This window comes from Cladophialophora psammophila (assembly GCF_000585535.1).
Source record: "Cladophialophora psammophila CBS 110553 chromosome Unknown aczJe-supercont1.12, whole genome shotgun sequence".
NCBI classification, from domain to species: domain Eukaryota; kingdom Fungi; phylum Ascomycota; class Eurotiomycetes; order Chaetothyriales; family Herpotrichiellaceae; genus Cladophialophora; species Cladophialophora psammophila.
The window spans coordinates 886760-912921 of NW_006912933.1; the positions used below are offsets into that span (position 1 = coordinate 886760).

Sequence of the window (26162 nt, forward strand, 5' to 3'; positions counted from 1 at the left end):
TAAAAGGGGCCAGGGACAGATCTCCTCACTTTCAACCATCTCTGTCTCTGTCTGTCTCCCTCATCCTCGACTAACTTTGCCTCGATTGGCCGATACTCCGCGTCCTGCCCCCGAGCGAACCTACTCCATGATCCGAGACGCCCGGAATGAGGCTGGATGCCTCGTTCTGTGCGTGTGTGTGAGAGAGAGAGAGAGAGAGAGAGAGAGAGAGAGAGAGAGAGAGAGAGAGAGCGAGAGAGAGCCGCGGTGGGATTGATTGTGCTCCGCCTTCCTCATCAGTATCGTTTTCGTATTCTTCTCCCATCAGATTCAGCTATCTCAATGCCATGCAGACCATCCCTATGCTTGTGGGACACGGCTGCTCTCGACCATGAATGCTTCTGACAAATGCTCGGGCCTTTGCCGCTGGACATGCCGGCGCAGCGACTAGGCAAGCGTTGCGGCTGTCGCTGCTGCATGCGGGCTCACACTTCCCATGACCCTTTCTGTTTGCTCCCCATACTTTCACGCCCTGGGTCTCACCTATTTCCCTTTTCTAAATATCCGAAGTTCTTCCATTGGTACTCATTCACCACTCTTCGATTCACAAGAGACTTCTGTCACTATCTGAATCCCACAGATTTTCTTTAAATACTTGACATTGCCGCTTCTATCCAGGTCTTGAGTTGTGCCTGCGCTTTGCTCTTGTCATATTTCAGCTTTCTGTGCTTCTACTGCAGCCTAGGACGACTCGAAAATGGGGTCCTTACCTGTGCAGACGAGTTTTGATGTGGAAGACGTTCTTTCGCAGCTGAACACGACGGAGAAAGTCGCCCTGCTGTCCGGCATTGATTTCTGGCACACTGCTCCCGTACATCGTCTGGGAGTCCCATCTATACGAGTCTCCGACGGGCCCAACGGTGTTCGTGGGACGCGATTCTTCAACGGCGTGCCCGCTGCCTGCCTTCCTTGTGGTAAGTCCCCGTGCTGGAAAATGACCGAGATGTCGTTGACATAGTATAGGGACCGGACTTGCAGCAACATGGGACACCAATCTCGTTGGGAAAGGCGGGGCATTGCAGGGTGCTGAGGCTATCGCCAAAGGAGCCTCTGTGATTCTAGGTCCGACGACGAACATGCAAAGATCGCCACTGGGCGGTCGTGGGTTTGAGAGCTTCAGCGAAGACCCATATCTCGCGGGTGCCATGAGTGCAGCAACCATCAACGGTATTCAATCGACTGGCGTTGCTGCGACAATCAAGCACTATGTCTGCAATGACCAAGAGGACCAAAGACAAGCCGTCGACAGCATTTTAACGGAACGAGCACTACGAGAGATATACTTAATGCCCTTCATGATCGCGCAGAGAGACTCCAAGCCAGATTGCTACATGACTGCGTACAACAAGGTCAATGGTACACATGCAAGCGAGAACCCACGATTGATCAAGGATGTTCTTCGTGGTGAATGGGGCTTTGACGGGCTAACCATGAGCGACTGGTAAGCCACGACTGTGTATGAAGCGGGCCTTGCATTCTCTGACCGAAGCAGGTTTGGGACTTACTCAACCACCGAAGCAATCAAAGCAGGACTCGACCTTGAAATGCCTGGTCCTTCCTACATCCGTGGACATTTAGTCAATCAAGCCCTCGGCTGTGGTAAGCTTACTGTGCATGACCTCGATGAAAGAGTTCGCGAGATCCTCAAGCTGGTCAAGAAGGTCCAGCCTCTTGGTATCCCAGAAAACGCACCAGAAACCACAGTTGACTCCCCTGAGACCTCTGCCCTTCTTCGCTCGCTGTCGTCCAACGGGATTGTCTTGATGAAAAATGACAACAACATCTTGCCGTTCGCAAAACAGAAAACAACTGCCATCATTGGTCCAAATGCGGCTTATGCTGCCTACTGCGGTGGTGGTTCGGCTTCACTGTTGCCATACTATGCTACCAGCCCTCTTGATGGAATCCGGAAACAGGTGCCAGACGCGAAATATGCTCTCGGTGCACCCGGCTGGAAAGCACTTCCACTCATGACGCGGTTGACCAGGACCAAGCAGAATGAAAATGGGTTGACCATGAGAGTCTTCTTGGAACCTCCCTCCGTGACAAACAGGAGGGCAGTTGATGAAATTTTTGTGAACAAGTCGGACATCCTTCTGGTCGATTACAAACACCCCCTGATCAAGTCATCTCTCTATTGGCTCGAATTGGACGGCACCTTTACTCCCGAGGAGACGACTGATTATGACTTTAGTTTGTGCTGCGCGGGAACGGGCAAAGTCTTCGTGGACGGAGAGTGTGTTGTCGACAACGAGACCCATCAACGCCCGGGCAACTCTTTCTTTGGCGCTGGCACCGCAGAAGAGATCGGAACGCTGAAGCTGGATAAGGGAGCAACCTACGACATCAAAGTGAGCTTCGGCACGCTTCCAACCATGACGTTTAGCAGTCCTGGTACGACTGGCTTTGGTGCGGGAGGACTGAGGGTGGGACTTGAGCGCAAAGCCGAGATTGAGACGGAGATCGAAAGAGCTGTTCGGCTCGCAAGAGAGGTCGACCAAGTTATCCTGTGCGCAGGGCTGAACAGTGAGTGGGAATCAGAAGGCTATGACCGCGAACACATGGACCTACCACCAGGTAGTGATGATCTAATCAAGGCCGTTCTCGCGGTCAATCCCAACACGGCCGTCGTCATCCAATCCGGAACGCCCGTCACAATGCCTTGGCTCAAGGATGCTCCCGCCGTACTTCAAGCATGGTACGGTGGTAACGAAACAGGCAATGCTATTGCAGACGTCATCTTCGCCAACACCAACCCCAGCGGCAAGTTGCCCCTGAGTTTCCCCGTCAAGAACGAAGACAACCCGGCTTTTCTGAACTACAAATCCGAGCGCAACCGAGCCATCTACGGTGAAGATGTCTATGTTGGGTATCGGTTCTACGAAAAGACCAAGAAGGAAGTCGCCTTCCCTTTCGGCCATGGTCTCAGTTACACGACCTTCGAGGTCAAGGATGTATTTGTCAGCGACGATGATGTCGACGTCGTGGTGTCTGCCACAGTATCAAACACCGGCAAGTTTGACGGTGCGCAGGTCGTCCAAGTCTATGTCGCGCAGCAGAACCCAAGCATCAATAGACCTCACAAGGAATTGAAAGGTTTCACAAAGGTCTTTGTGAAAGCTGGTCAGAGCGAGAAGGTCGAGATTGTGATTTCTAAGAAATACGCCACAAGTTTTTGGGACGAGGCAAGGGATGCGTGGGTGATGGAGAAAGATGTATTTGATGTGCTGGTGGGCGACTCCAGTGCCAATACGCCGCATAAGGCCCAGATTCGAGTGAAGCAGACGGTGTGGTGGAGGGGGTTATAGAAGGCACAGTTGTGTCGACAACGTTTCGAGACATGCATTACTTACTTAGACGCCCCCTTGGCTTAGTGCTCGCTTTTCGACGATGGCCATTTGCTCGACTCTTTCCAATTGGGCATCATCATTGCCCCTAGGGGGGGGGCGATATTGACCAAGCCCCTGAGTGGCGGAAACGGCCCAACACCTTGTGTTGTGTATAACATGTTCAGGAATCATGACCACGTAGAAGAGCATGCCACGAGAAATAGAAAACACAAGCTTGAGTAGGTGAATGCTCCAGAAGGAAATGTCTTTGATCCTTTGCGGAACTTTGTCAGTCAGTCAGTCAGTCAGTCAGCCAGCCAGCCGGCCAGCCTTGCTCCGACCGAGTCTGCGTTCGAACATGCCAAGACCATGACAATCCATCACCTCGTCATTTGTGAAAGTTCTCATTGGCTCTTGACTTGTTCTCAACACCTCATGTAGGGAACCTCTTCGAGTCCGGCGACGTTTCGGATGCAGAGCAGGTTTTTGACCCCTTTCTCAATGTGCCACACTCCTACAGTAGCGACTTTTGCCCGCCCTGAAACCTACATCAGTGGGCCGCGGTGACCCATGAACACGGCCTCGCGATCAAATCTTGCTCCAAATGGCGATCTGGCGCTCGCTGCGTCGACGCCGGTCATGTATGCATTTGGCTCCAACGGTTCAGGACAGTTGGGGATCGGCCATACGGAAGATGTCTCACGGCCTGAGAGATGCCTCTTCCGCACCCACAAGCGGGGAGAGAATTCCGACCATGGTCTAAACTTTGACAGGAGAAATCCCGTGGAAGGGAGCGCTCCAGCACAAGTATGTGATGTCAAGAAGCTCGTCGCAGGAGGGAACCATACCCTCCTCCTCACGACCGATGGGCGGTTGTTCATTGCTGGAAACACGGGCATGACGCGCGTCGTCGCAGAGGACATCAAGTCTGACTGCAGTGTGGTATTCGAAGAGATTACCGATCCGTTTTCCACGTTTGGAATCTCACGAAGGAACACTGGACCACGCACTGTGGTAACTGATATTGCGGCGACTTGGGGCGCTTCCTTCGCAGTCGTAGATGGCAAGGCCATCGTCGGGTGGGGAATTGGTACTAAAGGCGAGCTCGGCTTAGGTCCTAGTGTGACTTCTACGAATGGGCAGGTGAAGGAACTATTTGAAGTTGATTCGGTTTCAGGTCGTGGCGAAGTTGTCGAAATTCTTAATATTGAGGGATGTGTAGCCCATGTTATTGTCCTACTTTCGAATGGGCGGGTCTACGGTTGGGGAAATTGTCGGAAAGGCCAGCTTGGAGAACAGCCGAGGACAGAGAAAATTGTGTGGGCCCCCCGGAGTCTCGGTCCAGTAGTCGATGGAGAGGATCTAATGCCTTGGATGCCGGAGAGAGTGATGCTCGGGAGGGAGTATACCGTTTTCGTCAAGACGGGGAGGCGGCCGGTAGTCTGGGGGGACATCAGGTTCTTCGACCAGAAAGATCTTAAGTGGACGGCGGAAGAGGAAGATATGATGGCTTCCGGTTGGAGCTCAATTTACATCCTCTCGCGTCGATTGTTGGACCAGTCGCTGCAGGGTGCAGGCAGAAATGACCACGGCCAACTTCCTCCAGCTGGCCTTCCGCTCGTCCAGACTCTGGCGGCGGGAAGTGAGCACTGTGTCGCCCTCAGCGAGAACAACGAAGTCATCGCTTGGGGATGGGGCGAACATGGGAACTGCGGCGAGGAGCTGGATCCAAGAGGGAACGTGGTCGGTCGATACAACGTGGTTCCCTTGCCAAAACTCGACGAAGATGTTGTTGCCAAGAACGTGGCAGCTGGGTGTGCCACGAGCTTCGTAATTTGCGGGGAAAAGGATGGGTGAGACCCAACAGGCACCTTGGTCAGTCAAAAATCCCTTTCACCTGCGAAAGTCGCTGCGTTGGAGCGATCTCCGTCGGAAATCGTGACCCCGTCAGGTCTGTCGTCCGATCGTGCTGCTCCTGCTCCGTCATCGAGGCGAAAGAATGCAGTTCAGAGTCGCGAATTCGGCGCGTCGAGTTCGGTGCTGATGCAGCGTTGTCCGCGGTGTGATCCCACGTCACAATGTCGGCCTCTTCTTCAAAATTGGGTTCGTCCCATTGGTGGTCGTCGTCATCGGCGGGAATGAAGAGGCTGTGTGGATCGATATCTACAGAGGGCGCGGGTTCTGCAGCAAGAGGCCGAGCAGAGTTTTCTGAATCTGCTTTAGCAAATGCAGATTGTGTAGGTTGGTCTCGAGCGTGCAAGGAACCGCGTGCTGGAGGTGGCATGCTGGCATCCGAACTTATTGCAGGTCGAGAATTCATAGCCGAGGTTCGTGAAGCTAGGACTGGTGTTTCAGGAGGTCGCGATGTAGGACGCATGGATAGATCTCGGGCTGGCGTTGCCGCGGTTGGCGCACTGCTTGGGACATTTGCAGAGCCTCTCGTCATCAGAGTGAAGTCAGCTTGGAGTCCATTTTCTCCATAGCTGATCTGCATGGGTCGATTTCCTCGTGAGTATCTCGCGGTCACTTGAGTATGCATGGTCTCCGCGTGTGCTACGATCGCGCGGAAGTCTTTGACCACAGTGCCGATATGTAACCCTTCCTGAACATTGAAGTCACTGAAATCTTTTCGCTCGAGAGCCACAGAGGTGTGCATGGGTTGCTTGAGGATTTCTGTGCGAATGTTAATAAGAAGCAACGGGTCGTCGAGGGGGCATACCTCTTCCAGCCTGGATCTTCTCCGTGTAACTTGTGAAAGTTACTTTTCCATTCTGAAAATACCAATCCAGCTGATCAGTCTTGGGTCCGAAATACTCTACGATATCTCGCAGCGTTCGCGATGATATGGACCAATAGTTGGGCGATCCGATTTTGTCAAAAGCCGCGTGCAGAATTTCTCCGGCTTGGTAGAACAGGCGATATGTCTTGACCACGCCCTGCCGGCAATTCAAACGGAATACCAGTCGACATTCCGGCTGATCCGGATTGGCCTGTAGCTCGCAGTCGCAAGTTTCGAGGGCGGTGTCCTTGTCCCGTTGGTCACCCAGGCGACGCTTGAAAATGGACAGGAGAGCCTGGATTGTTAAGAGTTTCGTCCAGAAGAACAGGGCAAAGGCTTACCCGAATTTGGAGCTTGCAAGACCATTGCTTTGGCAGAGCAGAGCCGGAAGCCGTCCTCGGTCCAGGCGAAAAGTGGTACTTATCGAAAAATGATGAACCGAGTGTGAATGCAGCATGGGCAGTTTTTGAAATATTCAGACTTGAAAGCCGAAACTTTTACGGGATGCGTTGGTTAGGTCTCGTTTGTCTGCGCAGAGAGTAGCCTTACAAATTGAGGTGTCGCTTCCAGAGAAACATCCTCGTCGAACTTTGCCAGGCAGGTGAGAAGATCATGGAAGGACGCAGCTCCCGAAGGAGCCACAGTGAACAGGAGAGTTGGCATGGGTGTTGGACGTTGGGTGTTGGATGCAGCTGGCCAATGGAGATGTGAAGAAGCAAAAGAGGTAGGGGCCTACAAACTACTGTAGGTGCCTATCTAGATATGTAGGTACGGAGGAATAATAAGTACTGTAGACGCGAGTTGACGCGTCGAGGGCGTATCAAAGGCGTGATGTCATTTCAACCTCGACTCTGACGCTCAGGTGCCGTCAATGCCATTTTCAGATATCAATTGATGATTACTCCGTGTTTGCCATCGCATCCTCTTTATCAAACATACATCTGAGGGAGCTTGGAGCTTGCTGTCCTCGTTTTCAGACCACCTCGTCTCCATCCTCTTATCGGGCCCCTTCCCTTTTGGATATCACTATCGCCCGTGCTGCCTGCTGGAGCTCTGAGGACTCGACCATGTCTGCATATCAGGGCGCTATCCTCCCAGATGAACTCCTGTCCATGATATGTGAGGAACTGGGACACGAGAGAGAATTTGGCTCGCTTTACACATGCGCACTTAGTTCAAAGTCTTTCGCAGACCCCGCGCTGCGGACCATGTATCAGTGAGTGGGCGAGGCGTCAGCCTTCAGACCGTGCTTTGGTGACTGACTTGCCACAGACTACATCAGTATTCTCCGGCATTCGAGCAGAGAGATGACTTAGAAGTCCGACAACAGCCAGTGGACTTCGTAACCAAGGCCACTGAACAGGCACAGTCATACCGGAAATGGACTGTGTTATGGCGCTCCATCACTTTGTCGAGTCTCGACGATCACGTTACTTACAAGCCCTACTGTCGCTACATCAAAACCCTGGATTTCCGGAATTTATCACTTATGTTGGAAGACCCTAAATTCACAGGTCCTGTTCGAAAGCAGTTCTTTGCTGGGAAGCTCCAGTCTTTCCATTTTTCGAAGACCGAATATAAGAGGCAGGTGGTAGACGTCGTTGCTACAGTGAATGCAATTGGAGACGCGGTGACCGCGAAGTCGACACTGTTAGAAGAGATTGATGGTCATATTAGTCCAGGGTTCTTACCGAGGTGGATATCTCGCTCTCCAAAGCTGGAGACGATGGTACTTTGGAAAGGCGACGCCCTGGTCAACGGCGCCGGAGCCGCAATTGCCGAGCATTGTGACAATTTTCGCAATTTAACTCTTCATGAATGGATGTCTCCGGATGCAGACGAGGCGTTTGCCACTTTCTTGAACGAGCTCAAACCAGATACGCTGAGTTACTTTGAAATGATCAGCAACAATAATCTTGGAAAGCAATCCTTTCAAGCACTCGGCCGGCACAAAACACTGCAACAATTGGACTTGGGGAGTTTGAACCAGGATGCTGTGCGGAACCTGAACGCGCTCAAGGACTGCACAGAAATTCATACACTGAAGCTTGGTGACAACTACGGAAGCGTCCAGCTGGAGGTTCGAAACAATGAAGTATTTCTGGAAGTCGTCGAATGGTTAAGCTCTTGCAATACCCTCCGCGATCTCAGTTTGAAGAAATTCGTCGATGGTCCCGCTTTACTCTCCAGAGTATTGTGTTCCCCCAATGTAAGGCTGACCCGCCTCTCTCTCGAAGGCTACACCGTACGCCATACCAATTCCCAGTTATTCCACAGTGCATTGGCCGAGCAGAGGACCCTCGAGTCGGTATGGCTTAAGGGGAATGGTGAAGATACGATGCCTGATGACCTGCAATTCATGGTTGAGGGATTGTGCAACTTGACGAATCTAAGAGAGCTTGTCTTGAAAGACGTCTCTGATGAGTTCACCGAAGAGCACATCATCTCCCTCGCTGTGAGCCTACCATTGCTTGAAGAATTTTGGACAAGTGGAGGCGAAGTGTCGGCCGACATTCTCCAGCCTCTGGCAAACCTCAGATACTTGAAGAACCTCACGTTGTACGCTATGACACGGTTCCACTTGGGTGCGATCATGGAGTTCTTGATGAGTCTTGATCCTGAGAAGCAAAAGGGGTTCAATCTATCGCTGATGGCCGTCGATCCCGACTATGATTTGTCAGAGGAGACTCAAGAGATGATTCGCGAGTACATGCGAGCAAACCTCGATGGCCGGTTTGATTTTGTCCTGTGGCGGGAGGCCGACCCCAGCGACAGCGAGGAGGATTAGTTCGAATTGGCCTCTGTGAGACAACCAGTCTATGCGAATCCCGGCACATTTCTGAAATGGCACGACTTTCCAGACTTTGGTCGAACGAATGCGTGCGACTTGTTTGGGCGTGGCATAGAACAGGGCGATAGTACGCTGAAGCGATTCACGAGGCTCTAGCTATGGGATTTCTATGGCTGGACACGATAGGAGATGCCTGATGGCCCAGTAACATAAACAACCGCATGTGGCAATGGTGGCTGTTCGCTCCAGAGACCTGCCTACCCTTCTGACGCTTGGCGTGGCCTCTCGGTGGACGGTGCCTCCTCGCCCAAAGCTCCTTCCAGAACCTGGTAGAAGTGGAAGACATCAGCGAAGGAGTTGTACAAGGGTGCCGGAGCAACTCTGATGACATCTGGTTTCCTCTCATCGACAATGACGCCTTCACATTCTAGATGCTCCAGGACAGCATCAAGCAAACCAGGTGCCAACCGAATGCTCAGCTGGGCGCCTCGTTCTTGCGGATTTCTAGCAGTGATGATGTCGAATTTCCGCGGGTTTCTCAACTTGATGGCGTCCAAGAGCTGCTCCAAGTAGTTGGTTAAGCGCAGAGATTTCTCCCGTAGCTCCCTCATCGACGTTTCGTTGAATATTTGCAATGAGGCAATGACTGCGGCAAGATCGAGCCCGCTCGGATTCGACAGCTGGTAACCCGCGGCACCGGGTCGAGGGACAAATTCTTCCAGGTCAAATCAGCCGAGCATTACGAATCACATCGAATCAAACTTACTGTTCGTCATTTGGAATCTGCTGGATTTATCATCTCCCCACCAGCCAGTCAAGCGGGGCCAGAACTTGTGTGTTGGGCTTTCCATATCAACTTTCCCGAACTTCTCATTGATAAAGATACCGGCCATTGCTCCCGGACCAGAGTTGAGATATTTATAGCTGCACCAAGCTGCGAAATCGACATTCCAATCATGCAGCTTGAGGTCAACATTGCCAGCGGCATGAGCCAGGTCCCAGCCAATCAATATGCCGTGCGAGTGAGCATGGGCTGTGATGCGAGGGATGTCGAAATATTGACCAGTGTAGAATTGGATGCCTGGTAGGAGGATTAAGGCGAGCTCTGAGGCGTGGGTGTCGATGGTTTGAAGGATTTGTTCGGTAGACAAGATGGGAAATTTGGCATCGATGGGTTCCAACAAAACCATTGCTTCTCCAGGATCCAGATCATGGTGGATGATTTGCGATTCGACTGCATACTGGTTGTGCTGTCAACAGCTCCTCTCCAAGCCTCCAACGGAGAATTCTACTCACATGATCACTGGGAAAGGCCTTGCCCTCGAGGAGAATCTTCCATTTCCCTTGGCCCTTTTTGCTGGGACGGTAGAAACTCGACATTAGGAGATGCAAGTTTGCCGTCAAGGAACCCATGACGGCGACTTCCGACTCGACCGCTCCCACAATCGGAGCCATGAGTTTCGCGGCATGGTCATCGATGTGCAAGAATGGCTGTAAAGAGGAGTCAGAATGTTCGACGAAATGCCCCAACACTCCTTTTGTCCGCCATTGTGTGAGGAAGGAGTTGACCAGGTTTGCCGTCCTGACGGGCTGAAGACCAAGGGAGTTGCCGCACAGGTATGTGCAAGGCTGAGAGGGCTCTTCTTCAGGCGACTTGACCAGGGTCGGCCTCTTCAGATCTGCCCGAGTCGGAATGTGAAATTCTGATCGAAAATGAGCCAGCGGGTCCGTGGCATCGAGCGCGTGGGCATAGTCTCGCGAAAATGGATCGATGGAATCGTTGGCAGATTGGAGGGCGCCAGGTGCTTCTGACATAGTCACGGGCGAATATCACCCTCTTGTACAGCCGAGTTTGATTCGACTCTGTGAATGACACAAATGGGCTTCTGTGAGCCTCGTCACTTTGCCGATGCCGAGCACTCTGAGGTGTGCTATCTGTGAAGGCCCTCTTTGGGCCCCCTCTCGTTCTTTTCTGGCTCGTTGTGTTAATTTCCTTTTTTTTCTAGTCACACACTGCACTCGTTCATCGACAGTTCAAGGAACTACCTAAGAACCGACGTAATTCGTAATTGTCAGCAGCCGAGATTCTTCCGGCCGCCGCATCTCTATCGTCGTCATTTGTCTCTGGCTTCCCCATTTTTCGCCGACAAAGAACTTCACTGCCAAACTGCCTACATACAGAGTTATTGGAGAGACAGGAAGAGACAGAGACTGGGAGCCATGTCCCAAAACACCATGAGACTCTCTTTCCGCGCTGCACGTCCCCTACGGCGGCCACAGGATCCTACGACCTACCTCCGAGCATGTCGAGCCATCTCCAATGCTTCACGACAGCAGATGACAAACCCCGGACAAGCGAATCCCCGTCGTCCCATAGCGTCTCTGGAAGAGAATTACTCGGGGCAAAGAAGAAACATGTCCAGCACACGCATCAGGCCGGCGACAGTTGTCGTGCAGAACCCCCGCGTCGACGAAGACGGGAAAGAAATGACGATCACGATCTCCGAGCGAGCTGCCAAACGCCTGAAACAGATCACCAGCGCGCCTCCGCAGAAGAACTCTCTTACCTCTTCCTCCTCCTCAGCTTCGCCGCCAGATTCCCACCTGCGCGTCACAGTGACCTCGGGCGGCTGCCACGGATTCCAATATCTGATGTCCCTTGAGGACTCTTCGAAGATCGACGCCGAAGAAGACACTATATTCTCAAATGCCGATGACGATGAGACGGCGCGGACAACAGGGCCTGGAAAAGCAGAGGTGGTCATGGACTCTGCGAGTCTGGAGTTGTTGAAAGGCAGCACCATCGATTTCACGCAGGAGTTGATCGGAAGTCAGTTCAAGGTTGTGGGCAATCCGCGCGCGACGAGCAGTTGTGGATGTGGTACGAGTTTCGACGTTGAGTGATCAACCGCAGCCATGAAGAAGACTAGAGGAGAGACGGATGAGAAGGGAAAGGTTGCGAATTACGTTGTATCTATTAGCGGGATGGGTGTCGTGCGGAATATGTGTGAGTGTATTTATCGGGGTTGGACTCGTCTGGGAATTCTGGCCCTGTGGCGTTCACAGATTTCCTCCCTGCTCAACAAAGAAGGCATTTGATATGCACCACAGCTCGTGCTAAGCAACACAACGACGCCTGACGCCTACATATCCAGGAAGCATTTCGGTGGCTCGAGGTATAGGTCTGATAAAGCGTCTTATACGCCCAGCACATACTCTGGATTTCTCGCTCCGGTAGGTCTTTCAGCGTGAGCTCCGGAACCTGCCAAGCCCTGCTCGAGTCGTACGATCTTGCGATCTCTCTGATCTCCTTTGTCACAAGTTCCACGTCCATCTTGAGCTTCTCATAGTTTTAAATCGATGGTCTCTCAACTGCCTATATTGTAGCAGAGTCCGTGCGCCATTGACAATTGTGCTGATAATCGTGTTGTTATGCCCTCGAATTAGGAGAAAAGATTCGATCCAATCGCATTGGTGGATAGGAGTTGGGAGCTCGATGGGTTGGTCTTCATCGCCACCGTCGTTAGAAGTGGTAGTGTCTGTGCATATAGTGTTGTACGCGAGTAGAAAGGCGGCCTTCATGACATCGGTGTTGAGTTGGGACTATGAAAGTCGTCAGTGATTCGAGGGTGTCACTCCATCAAAATAAAGCTCCTAGAGTTGGCTGTGGACGCCTTACGGTGGTTCGAGCTTCAGCCGCCGTTTCTCCACTTTTGGTCTTGACTGTTTTAGACGGAGGGGAATCTGTCGACTTCAGCGAGTCGAGGAGGACTGACTTTGCCGCGTCCGTATCTTTCGGGCCATGCCAGAGTTGCGAGAGCTGGGACAAGTCGGAGAAGGTTCAAGGGTAGTGCCGGTGATACCGCTTGGACCAGCCATGAGAGTGATGTCGAGGTTGGTGCTGGGTTTTGTGCTCGACTTCGGTTTCGTCGTACGAAGGATCCTCTTCGGTGACGTCGAGGTCATGGTGAGAAATTGTCGGAAGTGAGGGAGCAGGAACGTGGCAAGTGCAGCGGCGCGAAGGGGAGTTGAGAGTCGGTGACGCAGAAGAACTCTAGCGGGGTAGAAGCCAATGTTGATTAAAAAAAAAAAAAAGAGGTCAAGGCAGATGCTGGTCAGTGAGGCAAAAGGAGGATGGGAGCCGAAGGCGTCAAGGACTGCGAGAGTGGTTGATGACCTGGTATGCTGGGGAACCTGATTCCTGGTGGGAGAGAGAGAGAAGATCAAGCACAAGTACGTACTCTGAGCCAAGTGTCATGTCGTCCTTCCAGCTCGACTCATCGGGCCCCAATTTTCCCTCGGATTCATCTGATACCTCAATAACTTGCCACGAGACTTCTGCTTGCCCAAGTTCTCGTCGAAGGTAATCTTGAGCCTGTTCGGCGGTGGTGCTGAGGGACTTTTGGATCGTGACCGACGACCGATAGGTGATCCCTCGGTCCGAGCTCTTGCTTCTTCACTGTCGTCTTTGGCTTCGGACGATCCGCTGCTCTCCTTTTCGAGCATTGCCTGTTCGTTTTCCAACCGATATAACATCCCTTGTAGCACGGTTTTCAGGTCGTCTTTCGTCTCACATCTCCAAAGCTGTTCCCTCGTGGCGTCTTTCAACCCCGACACAACAGCGCGCTCCGACCCTCTGACCCTCGCTAGAATATTATACCCTACTGTGCCCTTCTTCACAGACCCTTCCTTGATAGGTGCTTTGGTCCGCATGAATTCTCGTATGACTTCCCACAAAACAGACCACGGCGCGTTCGTTTTGATACTGCCTGGCTTGCAATGAGACCTAGAGACTTTGTAGCCGAGACCAAGCAGGGCGCCTCTCATTGCATCCTCCGAAGGAGTAGCACAATGAATTGTCTTTGCCAAGTAGGTGGGCATGATGAAGAATGGAGCATTATCAGGCATGTTAGTCGCCAGCCTTGGTATTGATCTCGGGTCGGGCGCAGTTGCATCCTTTGATTCTGAGATTCCTGTGGAATCGGGAGCCGAGTCATTGGGCATGAGATCCTCCTCTAGGGCCAGCGTAAGCATTCCCTTGATCCGATCGACAGTGCCATATATGGTTTTGTCCAACGTTCGGACCTTCTCGAGCATCCTCTCCACGAAGTGTGGATTATGCAAGGAACCTGCCCACATCGGGCCGCACAGATGCATCGTTGAACCGCAATGCTCACAATTTCGATTTGTGGACGGTGCTTGGGCATATGAGAATTTGTAGAATGTGTCGCCAATTTTCGACGTCCGTGCTTGATTCCGAAGCAGAGGCTGCGTAACCCAAGCTCCGCAGCCGTGTCCGCAATTGTAGACTGTCATTGATGTGCCAGCTAATAGCTTGACCTCGTGTTGTTTTCGGTGAACTCGGATGAAGAGCCGAGCATAGTAGTCGATGTACAGCGACAGAAGGGGCTCGATTGCAAGACCGTATTTTGCAGCAGACATAGCAACCCCATTGAGGATCAGTCTCAATCCGCCTTCGTGTGAATGTGGCCCTTTGATCGGCATCCCACCGTACAGTGCAAACGCCTTCTCAGGATATCCCGTCGACGCAAAGACGCCAGCATCCGTGCAAGTAATACACAACAACCCACCATCCTGAATTGCCTGCAGACTGCAGTCAAAAAAAGGAGCTGCTGTTCCGTAAGGGTCGATGTCGATGACATCGTATCGATGCACGTATCCTTCTGCAGGTTTTGATTGCTCGTTTCCAACTTTGCTGTACATGAAAGATCGAGCATCGCCGAGATTGGATCGGACTTTGTCTTCGACTTCGTTGTGCTTGATGTTTAGTTTGATATTCTCGACCGATGCCGGAGAGAGGTCATTTGCGACAATATTGGTAGCAAATGGTATTTCTTTGGCGTATCGCAACGCTCGGAGACCAGTTGCAGACAAGGCGTCCAGAATAGAGAAAGACAGCTGCTTCTTTGGGACTGGAGGTTGACTAGCCCCGCGTTCGGTAGCCTGTGGGTGCCCATTACTCTTTGGTTGTTGGATTTCTCCAATCCCAGCACCCGCAGGGTCAGCATTTAATTCGGCAACGAGTGGTTCTTCGTCATCTTCGTCAGGTTCTTTAGCTTTGAGCCTTTTTGCAGACTCTTCTGCATTGTTGCTGTCGACTGGATCTTCCAAATGGTCTGCTTTACGCTTCCGGTTGTTAGGCTGCTCTGATCCGTTGCTAGCCTCGTTATCTAGTTGATCGACAGGTGGAGGATCCAGTTTTCTTGCGGCCTTCCTCTTTTTTGCATGCTGATTTTTTTGAGTGGCCCTGGTTTGCTTCTCCAAGAGGGAACCCTCACCATAAACACTGATTGCGAGGACACTCAGGTCTCGGTTGAACTGCTGAATAGGATTATAAAAGACGGCTTGGTTGCCCTCATCGTTGTTTTTGGAGTGTTTGCCTGATGTTGGGGGTTCTTCGGCGTATGGAGCAAGCACCGAAGCTAGACCTTCGCGAACGTGCCTGTATTTCTTGCTATCAATCACGATCGTCTCTGGAGCTTCTAGGGGAGCCATGTTGAAGCGTGACAAGGTCGCGCATATCCTCCTTTGTGAGTTTGGGAAGTGTCCTTGTCTGTGGCCTGTGAGCTTTGGCAAGGTTTCGCGGATAAGATCGATCCGGATGAAATCGAAACAACGTCCAATCCTCATCACCCAGCCCCCTTCCACCACTTAGACACCGTAGATAGTAGAGACTGCTGAAGCCGGCTTTACGAATGTGCTATGGGTTAGAATTTGGCAGAAGATCATAATAGGTAACGGAGTAAAGTTATCGAATACTTTTTTCTCCGAAGATCTGCCAAGACGAGATCCTATTGGATAGTGAATCGCAGCCTTACTCACTGCAGGCAGGCAGGCTAGTCCATTTACGGCGAACCTCAGCCTTGTTGTGGTGGGAGGTACGGAAACTGTTTGGATGTGGTTAAATCTGGTAACTATACCAGAGATGCGGCTTTTAACCTCGAGGGTCTCGTCCGGGCAGTCTGTGAGGAAAACGGTGAAATGACAATACTGGGTACGTGCCTCCAGATCCTCCCCGAGTGGGGGAACCCGAAAATCAGTGCGCTGTCCCCTCTTCCTGGTTCTCTGGCCCCGAAGTCATCACCACTACAAGTACTTCATGTTGAATACATCTTCTCCTGCAGCAATTTCAGACAACAGCCAATGCAGAAATTGAAGCGGGACACTATTATGTACCGAGTTAGTCTGTATTCTGCTCAAGCTGCCAAGGAGAAAAAGCGCCCTCCTCCTCTCGGCCTCCGCCTCAGCCGTGTTTGGGAGTTTTCGAAACCGTTTTGGTCTCAGATTCCTTTTCGTCAAACACCTCTCCCCCCATCCTCAAACCGGCCCGCCCATCAACATGGCTGTAGTGAGTCCCAGAATTGTCAGGTAGGAGAGATTGCTGGCTCAATACTGCCCGATGTGCACAGTTTCACGGGCGTCGTTGGCGTGACTGTCCATGGTTCAAGCTTCAGGAGAATATGTATCAACCAACCCTGTTTCGAAGTCAGGTGCTCCTGATTGAGCAGACTCGTATATGGCACTTAAATACAAAGCTGTCGACCTTCCCCTTGGCCGATTTCCTTTTGTCGTCGCTCGCTTCTCTGAGCTTCCCTGGCGAAGGACATTTCTCATTGCCATTCCCTACCTGGCTGGTCTCTGTGCCAAAAATTTATCATCGTGTCCGTTCACACTAAACATCAAATACCATGTCAAGAACACATTTCTCTATCACTTGCTTCCTCTACCTCTTCGTCCTCATCACAGTCACAGCAGCTGTCCCCCCTCCGATCAGCCTCCTCAGCCCTCGCCAACAACAAAGCAATGCCACTCAGCCCATCTGCAGCGAATATTCGACGATCGCAAACCTCTCCATTGTCGGATCCAACTCGACATATCGAGCCGCATATCTCCAGGCTTCGCCGGAAGGCTATGACCCGGCCAGTGCTCCTCTCGACTCCGCAATCCCCAAGCTGCCCAGTTTTCAATTCAATGCCAGCATTAACGCAGAGTGTGGCAATCTGACCGAGGTGGCGATCAAGGGCGCCGCGACAAATTTTACGCAAGGCGTGGTATTGCAGTTCAACATCAACTCAGCGGTGCAGTTAAAAGCAGCTTCACTGGGAATGGCGGTGATTATGGCCATAGTTGTTGTCATGGTCGTCGATATATTATAGCGGGCAGACCCATGATGTATAACTGCTCCCTTGTAACTTCCAGAAATTTCACATTCAGACGACGATGAGGCGTTTTGGGGAACAGTTTATTCGAAACCGAATCACGACATGAGATTGGCGGGATTCCAGGCCTCAGTCGCTACCAGTATCAACAGCCAGGTCGCTGCGTCCATGCTCGGGGTAGTGACCATGACAGCGCCCTTGCATTGAAGAATGCCCAAAGAGGCGGCGACAACAACTGCGAGGTTTGGCGGGAAGCTTTTCATAGGAAGCACATTTTCGCCTCGCCTGCCGATGCGCGATCGCGGTGAGGTGTAGGTGCCAAAAAAATGCCATCATGCAGGCGGGAGAAATGAGTCGAGGATCGAGGATGATTTGAGGGTCACTGATTGTTGAACGCGACGTGTCGGTATACGACCCTCGCGGTGGCCTCGTCTGGTTGAATGTTTTGCCTCCATAGGGAAAGACCAGAAGGTGACTTGGTCGCCATGGCACGGACGCCAGCAGAACAAGTAGATACTTCGGTGGGTACATTGGTGATGTCTCTCTGAAAAGTCTATGTTGATGAGATATCTCCCTGGCATGGAGTGAGAAGTGTGCATGAGAGCGAACACTGATTGCAGAGACAGACAATGGTCTAATGCCCTTCCCCTGTGCGAACCCAGTATGTGAGAATTTTTCATGCATCAATATGCCTTCAAGGCGCAATTCGAGACAGTATCAGCCTCGAATTTCCGCGCTTCGTGGACCATGCGTTCTGTTGCATGACCATCCGCATATCTGGTGCGTTCATCACCTGACGGCACCATGTCGAAGTCTGCGGTTCTGTTCTCAATCTCCCGGCTCTGTTACTTCGAGAGTTGAGTTGAATGTTGCAAAATGTGTCATGTGTGTAATGTGTAGTGGGCCGCGTTGTGTCCGAGCAAATTGCAAGTCTTGCTTCACAAGCAGGCAGAGGTGGGATCATGACCTACGAGTAGGTTCTGGATCGTAAATGATGACCGTGATCTTTGAGGAAACCGCTCGCTTCAAGAGCCGGTAGAAACATGACTTTTGCAACCAGGCATGCATCCTGTTGGCCTGCGAGGATCGTAGTAATCTTCATCGTCCGTCAGGTCACTGTCATCCACATCGGCTTCGCGCTTCTCGTCGATGATTTCTGCATCCTCCTTCTTCTCGACGTTAGCCTTCGGCTCATCATCCGCAGGCGCAAATGCGTTTTTGAATCCTCCTTTCTTGAACCCTCCGCCACTAGTTGCCGTGCTCTTAGGACCACCACCGAGTTTGATCTGCATCAACGGTCCTTTCTCTTCCTTCTTGGGCTGTACCTGTCGCTGCATTTCCTTCATCTCCTTCAGCCTCTTCTTGTGTTGGTGATCATAGGAGGATTCATGAGCCTCGAATTCGTTCATGCGACTGTAGCCTTTTTGACATAGCGAGCAGAAGAAGGCGCTTCGGGCTTGTTTCGCGGATTGAGTATTGGCGGGAGGGAGGGTGAATCCTCGCTAGAGGAGGAGCGACTAGTCAATAACGCCAAAGTAATAGAGACCAACGCTGGTCGGCGAGACATCGCAGGCATGACGAGCGCAACTTACCGGAGGCATGACGGTGGCGATGGACGGTTGGACGCAGCAGAAGGGCCTAATGTGCAGGATTTGGTTGAGGGAGCTTGATATATCAGCAGGAGGCGATGGAGAACAAGGGAAAGTGTTGTGATGGTGATTCTTGCACATCCTGGCACATCCTGGCACATCCTGGCACATCCTGGCACATCCTCGTACTGTACATACAATAACAATGCTGCTAGTACGCGGCCGGCTTCTCGGACCGAGCCACCTCGAGTCTCGAGTCTCTTTCAGCCGCACAAGGAACAAGCATATTAATACCCGCTTCGTGAGCACATCTGCCCAGATCTGCCATCGCCCGTGGAGCTCGAGTGTCCCCTTCTTAACCTCAATTCGCTGCCTTTTCTTTTATTCCAACAGAGATGGACTAGGCCCTGATGCCGCCCATAACATCGAGCGATCATCAAGGAAATTCTCGCGAACCCAGATCATGTAGCAAGTCGATATTGCTAAGTCCGCGCATTGACTCGCCTCGACGCGGGCCACTTCTTCCACAGGCCATCAACCAGGCTGAAGACAGTTCCCAACAGTAAAAGATCCAACCCTCCGAATCAAAGGCCCATGACTTCCACCGATCGTCGCGATCATCGCCATGCGCCTGATAAATGTCCGCACGATTCAATTGGAGGAAGTCCAGAGCAGCAGGGCTCCCAAATATGCCATCCTGTCGCATCGATGGGAAAAGGAAGAAGTCACTTTTCAGGACATGAGTTCCCCCAAGACCTTTGGCAAGAAAGGCTTCTCCAAGATTCAATCGGCTTGCTGGCTTGCCCGTAACAAGGGACTTGCCTACCTTTGGGTGGACACCTGTTGCATCGACAAGACCAGCTCGGCGGAACTGACCGAAGCAATCAACTCTATGTATCGATGGTACCAGGACGCCGAAGTTTGCTTTGCCTATCTCACAGATATTGAGATCCACCAGCACGATATCAAGAACAGCGTGTGGTTCACGAGGGGCTGGACACTCCAAGAATTGATCGCTCCAAAGCACGTCAGCTTCTATGATCGACATTGGGTCTTCTTAGGGACCAAAGACAACCTGGCAGAGGATCTCTCGAATATTACCGGCATTGATAGAGATGTCCTTATCGGTCAGAGAAGACACTCGAGCTGTTCAATAGCACAGCGGATGTCATGGGCATCAAAACGGCAGACGGAACGCATTGAGGATCGAGCATACAGTCTCTTGGGAATCTTCGACGTTAGCATGCCCATGTTGTATGGAGAAGGGGAAAGATCATTCACAAGACTACAAGAAGAGATCATCAGGCACTCCGACGACCAATCCATATTTGCATGGGATCGCGGATTGGAAGGCTATTTCGGAGGCCGCAGCGGTCTTTTAGCAACCTCTCCTTCGAACTTTGTTACTTGTCAGAACGTTGTTGTCCCCGCCACCAGCGGTTTACCAGTCACCAGCGGCTTTGCGTTGACCAATGTGGGAATCTCGATTTCCCTGATGACCCTCCCGTGGACGATGGAGACATACCTCTGTATCTTACATTGCAGCCTCAAAAATTGTCCTCAATACAGGCTTGGCATCTTTCTCGAACGACTCTCTTCGTCTCAAAATACAGAGCAATATGCTCGGGTGCAGATCGACGGTGCAACAGTGCTGCCCATCTTGCTTCGTACAATTTTGGACGACTCTCATGGTCGAGTACGCACCGTCCATGTCCGGCCCAATATCATCGACGCACCACTCCGCCGCTGGCATGGGTTCCGCCTCCATAGCTTCACTCTACCGGAATATACCCCCGACGAACTCTGTCAGGCAAGATTCCATTGCCGCGACAAGTTGCAGTCAATGACCCGGTACAGCGCCGAAGAAATGCGGGCAGCAAAGCACTATCACCCGAACGGGCTTCTAGGCTTGCCTCCCCGGCCCCTCTATTTCCGTATGCCGCGTGCTAGAGGAGGCGTCGTGAGCATCAGAGGCACCGCGGCCGTCATTTACATCGCACCTTCGAAGAAAGACAAGAATGGCGAACGTGTCTGCTGGATGAAGTTCGGCTTCGACGAAGACTTCCGCCCGGTCTGTATCTTTGGCAGACGGAAGTCTCTGTGGGGTGGTAATGCAGCACACCTCGCTGTTGACGAGGACTCGTATTACGACGCCGAAGAAGCCCCTGGAGCACATGCCCTTCTTTTTCGCCACGACTGGATTAACAGGTATCCGTGTGTGAACGACCAGGAGATCGCAGCGCAGTGGCAGAAGCGCGATTTCTGCATCTTGAAGGGCGTCAAGGACTGGGGCTTGGACAAGCAGATCCCGTTCTTGCGACTGCGTATTTCGATTCGGCTGGAGAATATACCCTCGAACTACCCGCCTGACGGACGACCGGAGTCGGCACAACCGGGAATGGATGTGTGGACGATCAATATCAATTCCTGGAGAGACTCGGGCGAGAACGGAGGAATGAAGACGGCCACGGGAACCGGGGAGTTCGTGCTGCGCTCGTTGGACGACATGTTTGCCGCGGTCTAATTGAGCCATGTACACGCTGTGATGATGGATGGCAGCTTTGGCGTGCTTTGTCTTTCCCACCACCTCGACTTGCTTTGCTGCTTAGCAACCCCCTTTACCATCCAAGGCGTCAAGGGAGAACCCAGTCTCAATCGAGAATTTGCCAGGAATTTTTGTCGGGAATGTTGGAACGAGTGTAATAATGACGGACGGGTCTTGGAAGAGAATGAATCACAAACCGGGAACGAAAATCACGAATGCGTAAACAGTACGACAGGACTATCACGACGACGACACAACGGAGTTCATGTCCAGGGAAGGGAATCTCGGATCATTGGTACCATTGCTGGAATCTGACGAGACATATAACATAAACTATCATATCTTATGGTCCATATTTATCCTACCTCGTACTTTTCGACCATCCATCCAGCTTGTTCTATACCGACGCCATCCTAATCAACCCCCCTGGATTTCTGTGCGTCACTGATTCCGCGTCGAATATTTATCCCCGTCGCACCCTTTAGTTTGCCCTGGAATTGCCTTTGTCGATATTGCTTGCCCCACTGCGCCCTCTCACATTTTCGTTCGTTACAATCCGTTGCCTTGCCCTGTTTCGTTGCCCTGTCATAAATCCTATCCTCTTGCCCTCGTACCCGACAAAATGCGGCAAAAAGGAGGAATGCCGAACCAAAAGCGATGTTTGAACACGCACGCACTACACGCCCTACCAATATCCCAATCCCTTATGATGGCCCATGTGGACAACTTTTGTCCCTCGAGATGAATTAGTGCTTTTACCGTCGCTCCATCACTTGGAGCACAACATGCCCGTACGCTGTCGAATCCAATAATGTTTGAACCGGGTTCGCCTACATCTGAAATGGTTACCCTTGATTCCGGAATTAGACTCTTCGAGACGTAGATCCGCTCACTGGGAACTCTGTCGAGGTCGTTTGCGATCTCGCAGATTACGGTCGTTGGGTATGTTGGCGTCGATCGACCCTCTCTTCGACGGTAATGGCATCCTCGACGGGTTGGGCGACATCGCGGCGAGGAAGCGGGATTTGCATACTCCGTTTTGCGGCAAATTTTGGAGATGGCTACTGTTATTCAATTCCTCCGGCTTCGTCTGTATTCCAGCATCGGGCGGGCGAGGGACAGAGACCTCTAGAGAGGAGCCGTTTTGCTGCTCATCGGAGTTTGAGTTCAAACTGCGCACGTCGTTGAGTAAGTCAGCTTTTCTTGTGATCCACCGATTCATGTCTTCCGATAGATCAGTTGCCTGTCTGTTCAAAATCCGGATCTTCTCGTCGTCCCGGTTGCTTTTCAGGCGTAGATCTGTTGCGTCGGTCCTGGCTTGCTCACACTTTTCGCGCGCCGCTTCGGCCTGCTTCTGTTGCTCTGTCAGTGCGGAGGTGCACTTGCCAGCTCGGAGCTCGGCGCGCTCTGTGCGAGCTCGCAATTGCTGCACCTTTTCTTTGAGGTTGCCTTCACGATCATGAAGGTCGCTCGGTAACTCGGTCACCGTTTGTTTGGTTAGGGCTAAATCGTCCTGTAGACGTGCTATTTCCAGCTCCCTTTCCTTCAACCGTTGTTCGGCCTGGGCAATTTCGTCTTGCAAACGCATTATTTCAAGCTCCTTGTCCTCCAGGCGTTGCCTTGCCTGGCTATGTTTGTCCTGCCAAGTCTTAATCGTGGTCTCCATGTGGGAGGCCACGATGGCGTTTTCCGTCTTGACACGAAGTTGGTCTTCTAAAGTCGCAAGCCTCTCTTCGTAAGACTTCTTCTCCTCCGCGAGCTCGTCATGATTCCTTTGGAGGTGCTCAATGCTGTCAGTCTTGGTACTGAGCTCTGCCTCTAGATTGCTAATTATCTTTGTTAAGTCATGAGAGAGCGCGGATCTGTCCTTTTCTGCTTGAACCTTGGCGTTTACCTGAGAAGAAAACTCTCTCTGTAAAGCCTCGAGTTGCTCTCTCAGATCGACAACTTTCTCTAAAGCGGCGTCTTTCTCACGTTGCGCTTGTCTTGCGACTTCCTGCTGAGCGGGATAAGCCACTCGCAAACGAGCAAGTTCCCGTTCCAGGTCCATATTTTCCTTTGAGAGGACATCTCTCGCATCTTCCGCTCGTATCGTGGCGTTCTTCTGGTCCTCGAGTTTCGTTTCTAGATCTTTCTTAGCGGCCTTCAGGCGGTCATTGTCCTTTAAAACACGCTTCGTTTCGGTTGCCGATTTTTCTGCGCAGTCAAGCTGAAGATTATGATTTGTCACTACAACCCCGAATCTCGCTTCTAGCTCGGTCTTTTCCTTTGAAAGAGTGTCTACTTGGTCGTTCATGGCTCGGAACCGTGCCTCGACAAGGCGACCAAAGTCTTGCGGATCAGTTATTTTTGCCAGTTTGGTTGATGGATCTAGTGGGTCCTCAAGCCAGCTTAGGTGTTTTATGGTTTCGTTTTTGAGCTGCATGAAGTACTCCCAAGTATCCCTCAATTCTCGCTGTTCCTGGTGAAGCTCGTGGACCGTGGGTAAGTAGACCGATTCCAGCATTCGCACGCGCAAAACCGCTCGATTTAAGTGTTCCACAATGCTGGGCCACCTGGGAGCGGGTTCTTTTGCAAGCGTGCAGGCTTGGTGCAGTGAATCCCGCACCTCATCGAGAAACATCTTCATTAGTTCTTTGGCAGTTGTCTTGCTGCCAGAGTTTGAATATTTACCGCCAGTGAGGGTGTCTTCGCTGCTAGGGTTGACATCTTTGGCGACAGGAGTTGGTGTCTTCGCCATCATGACCTGATGGGTTATCCATCAATCCAAATGTCGGTGCAATTCCCAGACAAGAAGCCACACGACCCGACTGCAAGGATGTGGGAGGCGTGCTGTCCAAGCCAAGTCCAGAACGACCCGGGGAGGGTTGGGCGAGTCCTTCCAGGCAGTCAGGCAGCCTCGTCTAAGGAGATCATCTCACGGAAAACATATTGTTGTAATGGACACGACACAAATATGCTTGCGGGGAACGAAGACGGATGGCTCACTAGGCCAGGACGATTATAATGAGAAGATGAAGAAGAGGAGGAGGGCCATGGCGGCGAGGGTGATGACGTTTGTGAAGATGAAAGATGGTTGAAGAAGGGAGCATCCGGAAGGGGAGGAGTAATAATATTACGCTCGTACCTGAGGCTGGTCAAGGCTGGTCTGGGAATCTTGGGCGCGGGGCACCAACGGGGTGGGAGATGAGGCTAGTGACTAGAGTGCTACTGTAGTTGCGAGGTTGTAATTAGTGGGCGGAGGCGGCGAGGCCACCAGGCAGGTAGTCTGCATTGGTCATGGCCCCTGCTTGCACCTTGAACCTCTAGCTCGCTAGATCTCAACAATAGGTATGTATTTACCTCCTCCTTGGTACCGAGTCCCCTGTACAGGGGGTACCTACTGTACCTAGGTAATTTGGTGGTAGTGCTCAATAACTTTAGGCGAGTAATAACAATATTCGCCCACTGCCCACCCTCCCCCAACATCCGGCCCCTAGCCCGTCTAGGTACGGCGCCTAGGTGCCGCCCATACATACTTGTAGATCCCGCCCACAGAGCCGTAAGTCATACCGACCCATTCTTTACACCCAACTGAACTCCCCCCAAATCACCTCATCGTCGATTGGCTCAGCCGGCTCGCCTCACTTAGCTCGAGCCGCGGTGCTGCTCGAGAGTCTAATGTTTCTTTGCTATCCAAACAAAGTCACTCCATATCAAGCCTCTTCGTGCATCCTCGTCCAGTACGGACACTCAACACCCACAGAATCCCCCATGATCTCCCTGAGATGATATCGCAGTAGCTCCCTCACCTACCTGTTCATTCACCTGCTGTTGTTCCAGAGAGCTCGTCCCAAAGACATCATTTTCCACCCGCCATGGCCGACCTGCCTCCCCTCTCAACGCAGAACACGCGCGGCTCCATGTCCTCCGTCCCAATGCACGAAGTCGAGCCCTCCCCCTTCGACGACTATGACAATGCAGAAGGCCCAGACTACCCGACCAACCCCTCCGACATTGAGGCTTCAAAACTCCCTCCTTCATCCCACAGCACAACCAACTGGCTAGGCCTCACGCACGCCCGAACTATTCACATCTTGTCAGGGGTACAGAAGTACTCGGTCATTCCATTCTCTGCGTATCTGACAATGCACTACACGAATACGGCCCTGATCCCCCTCGTCACTCGCTCTGCACGAGAGGCGGACAAATACCTCCTCCTAACCCGTCCCTACTATCAATCCTTCCCGCTCGAACCCCTCCTGATCTTCGTCCCCGTCATCACACACGTCGCGTCCGGGATTGCCCTACGACTATACCGTCGAAGTATCGCGGCAAGGCGGCATGGAGCCGAGACACTTTCGCAGCGCAGAAAGATGAAGAGCAAGATTCCATGGCCCAAGTTATCCTTGACCAGCGCGGCGGGCTACGCCCTATATCCGATGTTTATTGCCCACGTGTTGTCCATGCGCATCATCCCGAAGAAAGTCGATGGGAGCTCTGCCTCTGTTGGATTACGCTACTTTGCGCACGGCATAGCACAAGACCCTTACATCGGAATGGCAGGCTATACCTTGTTCGTGGGTTTCGCGAGTTATCACGTCGTGAGCGGTGCAGCCAAGTTTCTGAGGCTGAGTGCCGACTATATCATCGGCGGTGGGGAGGACGGTCGAATTCGGAGAATATGGAGACGGAGGATTGTCAATGGCGTTGCAGCGACCATGGCAAGCTTGTGGATCGCTGGCGGGTTGGGTGTTGTGGGAACGGCAGGGCGAGGCATCGGGTGGGAAGCAAGCCATTGGGACAAGATATATAGGGCAGTGCCGGTTATTGGTGGAATGTTTTAAGGTCGATACAAGAGTTCTGAAGACAACAAATTGTCCGGCGCGGTGGATAGAATGAGATGGGGTGTTTGTGAATCCACAGAGGGA

The 26162-nt window shown here is 52.1% G+C and overlaps 12 protein-coding genes across 12 annotated transcripts; 7 read left to right on the forward strand and 5 right to left on the reverse strand.

Annotated features, from left to right (window-relative positions):
- Positions 1-736: 736 nt before the first annotated feature.
- A1O5_08003 (beta-glucosidase) lies at positions 737-3347 on the forward strand (the record flags this gene model as incomplete). Its single annotated transcript, XM_007748588.1, has 3 exons — positions 737-953; positions 1003-1480; positions 1532-3347. The coding sequence occupies 3 exons, from the start codon at positions 737-739 to the stop codon at positions 3345-3347; spliced, it is 2511 nt and encodes an 836-aa protein (XP_007746778.1).
- A 591-nt stretch (positions 3348-3938) lies between these two features.
- On the forward strand, positions 3939-5225 carry A1O5_08004 (uncharacterized protein; the record flags this gene model as incomplete). The annotated part of the gene is made up of 1 exon (XM_007748589.1): positions 3939-5225. The coding sequence occupies one exon, from the start codon at positions 3939-3941 to the stop codon at positions 5223-5225; it is 1287 nt and encodes a 428-aa protein (XP_007746779.1).
- Positions 5226-5244: 19 nt separating this feature from the next.
- A1O5_08005 (uncharacterized protein) lies at positions 5245-6810 on the reverse strand (the record flags this gene model as incomplete). The annotated part of the gene is made up of 4 exons (XM_007748590.1): positions 5245-6041; positions 6088-6442; positions 6489-6641; positions 6697-6810. 4 exons carry the CDS (start codon positions 6808-6810, stop codon positions 5245-5247), a joined length of 1419 nt encoding a protein of 472 aa, XP_007746780.1.
- A 404-nt stretch (positions 6811-7214) lies between these two features.
- On the forward strand, positions 7215-8935 carry A1O5_08006 (uncharacterized protein; the record flags this gene model as incomplete). The annotated part of the gene is made up of 2 exons (XM_007748591.1): positions 7215-7363; positions 7420-8935. The coding sequence occupies 2 exons, from the start codon at positions 7215-7217 to the stop codon at positions 8933-8935; spliced, it is 1665 nt and encodes a 554-aa protein (XP_007746781.1).
- Positions 8936-9195: 260 nt separating this feature from the next.
- Positions 9196-10753, reverse strand: A1O5_08007 (kynureninase 1; the record flags this gene model as incomplete). Its single annotated transcript, XM_007748592.1, has 3 exons — positions 9196-9653; positions 9705-10179; positions 10235-10753. The coding sequence occupies 3 exons, from the start codon at positions 10751-10753 to the stop codon at positions 9196-9198; spliced, it is 1452 nt and encodes a 483-aa protein (XP_007746782.1).
- A 420-nt stretch (positions 10754-11173) lies between these two features.
- Positions 11174-11842, forward strand: A1O5_08008 (uncharacterized protein; the record flags this gene model as incomplete). Its single annotated transcript, XM_007748593.1, has 1 exon — positions 11174-11842. One exon carries the CDS (start codon positions 11174-11176, stop codon positions 11840-11842), a length of 669 nt encoding a protein of 222 aa, XP_007746783.1.
- A 1350-nt stretch (positions 11843-13192) lies between these two features.
- A1O5_08009 (uncharacterized protein) lies at positions 13193-15454 on the reverse strand (the record flags this gene model as incomplete). The annotated part of the gene is made up of 1 exon (XM_007748594.1): positions 13193-15454. The coding sequence occupies one exon, from the start codon at positions 15452-15454 to the stop codon at positions 13193-13195; it is 2262 nt and encodes a 753-aa protein (XP_007746784.1).
- A 1193-nt stretch (positions 15455-16647) lies between these two features.
- On the forward strand, positions 16648-17115 carry A1O5_08010 (uncharacterized protein; the record flags this gene model as incomplete). The annotated part of the gene is made up of 1 exon (XM_007748595.1): positions 16648-17115. The coding sequence occupies one exon, from the start codon at positions 16648-16650 to the stop codon at positions 17113-17115; it is 468 nt and encodes a 155-aa protein (XP_007746785.1).
- Positions 17116-18143: 1028 nt separating this feature from the next.
- On the reverse strand, positions 18144-18719 carry A1O5_08011 (uncharacterized protein; the record flags this gene model as incomplete). Its single annotated transcript, XM_007748596.1, has 2 exons — positions 18144-18620; positions 18711-18719. 2 exons carry the CDS (start codon positions 18717-18719, stop codon positions 18144-18146), a joined length of 486 nt encoding a protein of 161 aa, XP_007746786.1.
- A 613-nt stretch (positions 18720-19332) lies between these two features.
- A1O5_08012 (uncharacterized protein) lies at positions 19333-21231 on the forward strand (the record flags this gene model as incomplete). The annotated part of the gene is made up of 1 exon (XM_007748597.1): positions 19333-21231. One exon carries the CDS (start codon positions 19333-19335, stop codon positions 21229-21231), a length of 1899 nt encoding a protein of 632 aa, XP_007746787.1.
- Positions 21232-22141: 910 nt separating this feature from the next.
- On the reverse strand, positions 22142-23992 carry A1O5_08013 (uncharacterized protein; the record flags this gene model as incomplete). Its single annotated transcript, XM_007748598.1, has 1 exon — positions 22142-23992. One exon carries the CDS (start codon positions 23990-23992, stop codon positions 22142-22144), a length of 1851 nt encoding a protein of 616 aa, XP_007746788.1.
- Positions 23993-25109: 1117 nt separating this feature from the next.
- On the forward strand, positions 25110-26078 carry A1O5_08014 (uncharacterized protein; the record flags this gene model as incomplete). The annotated part of the gene is made up of 1 exon (XM_007748599.1): positions 25110-26078. The coding sequence occupies one exon, from the start codon at positions 25110-25112 to the stop codon at positions 26076-26078; it is 969 nt and encodes a 322-aa protein (XP_007746789.1).
- Positions 26079-26162: the final 84 nt, after the last annotated feature.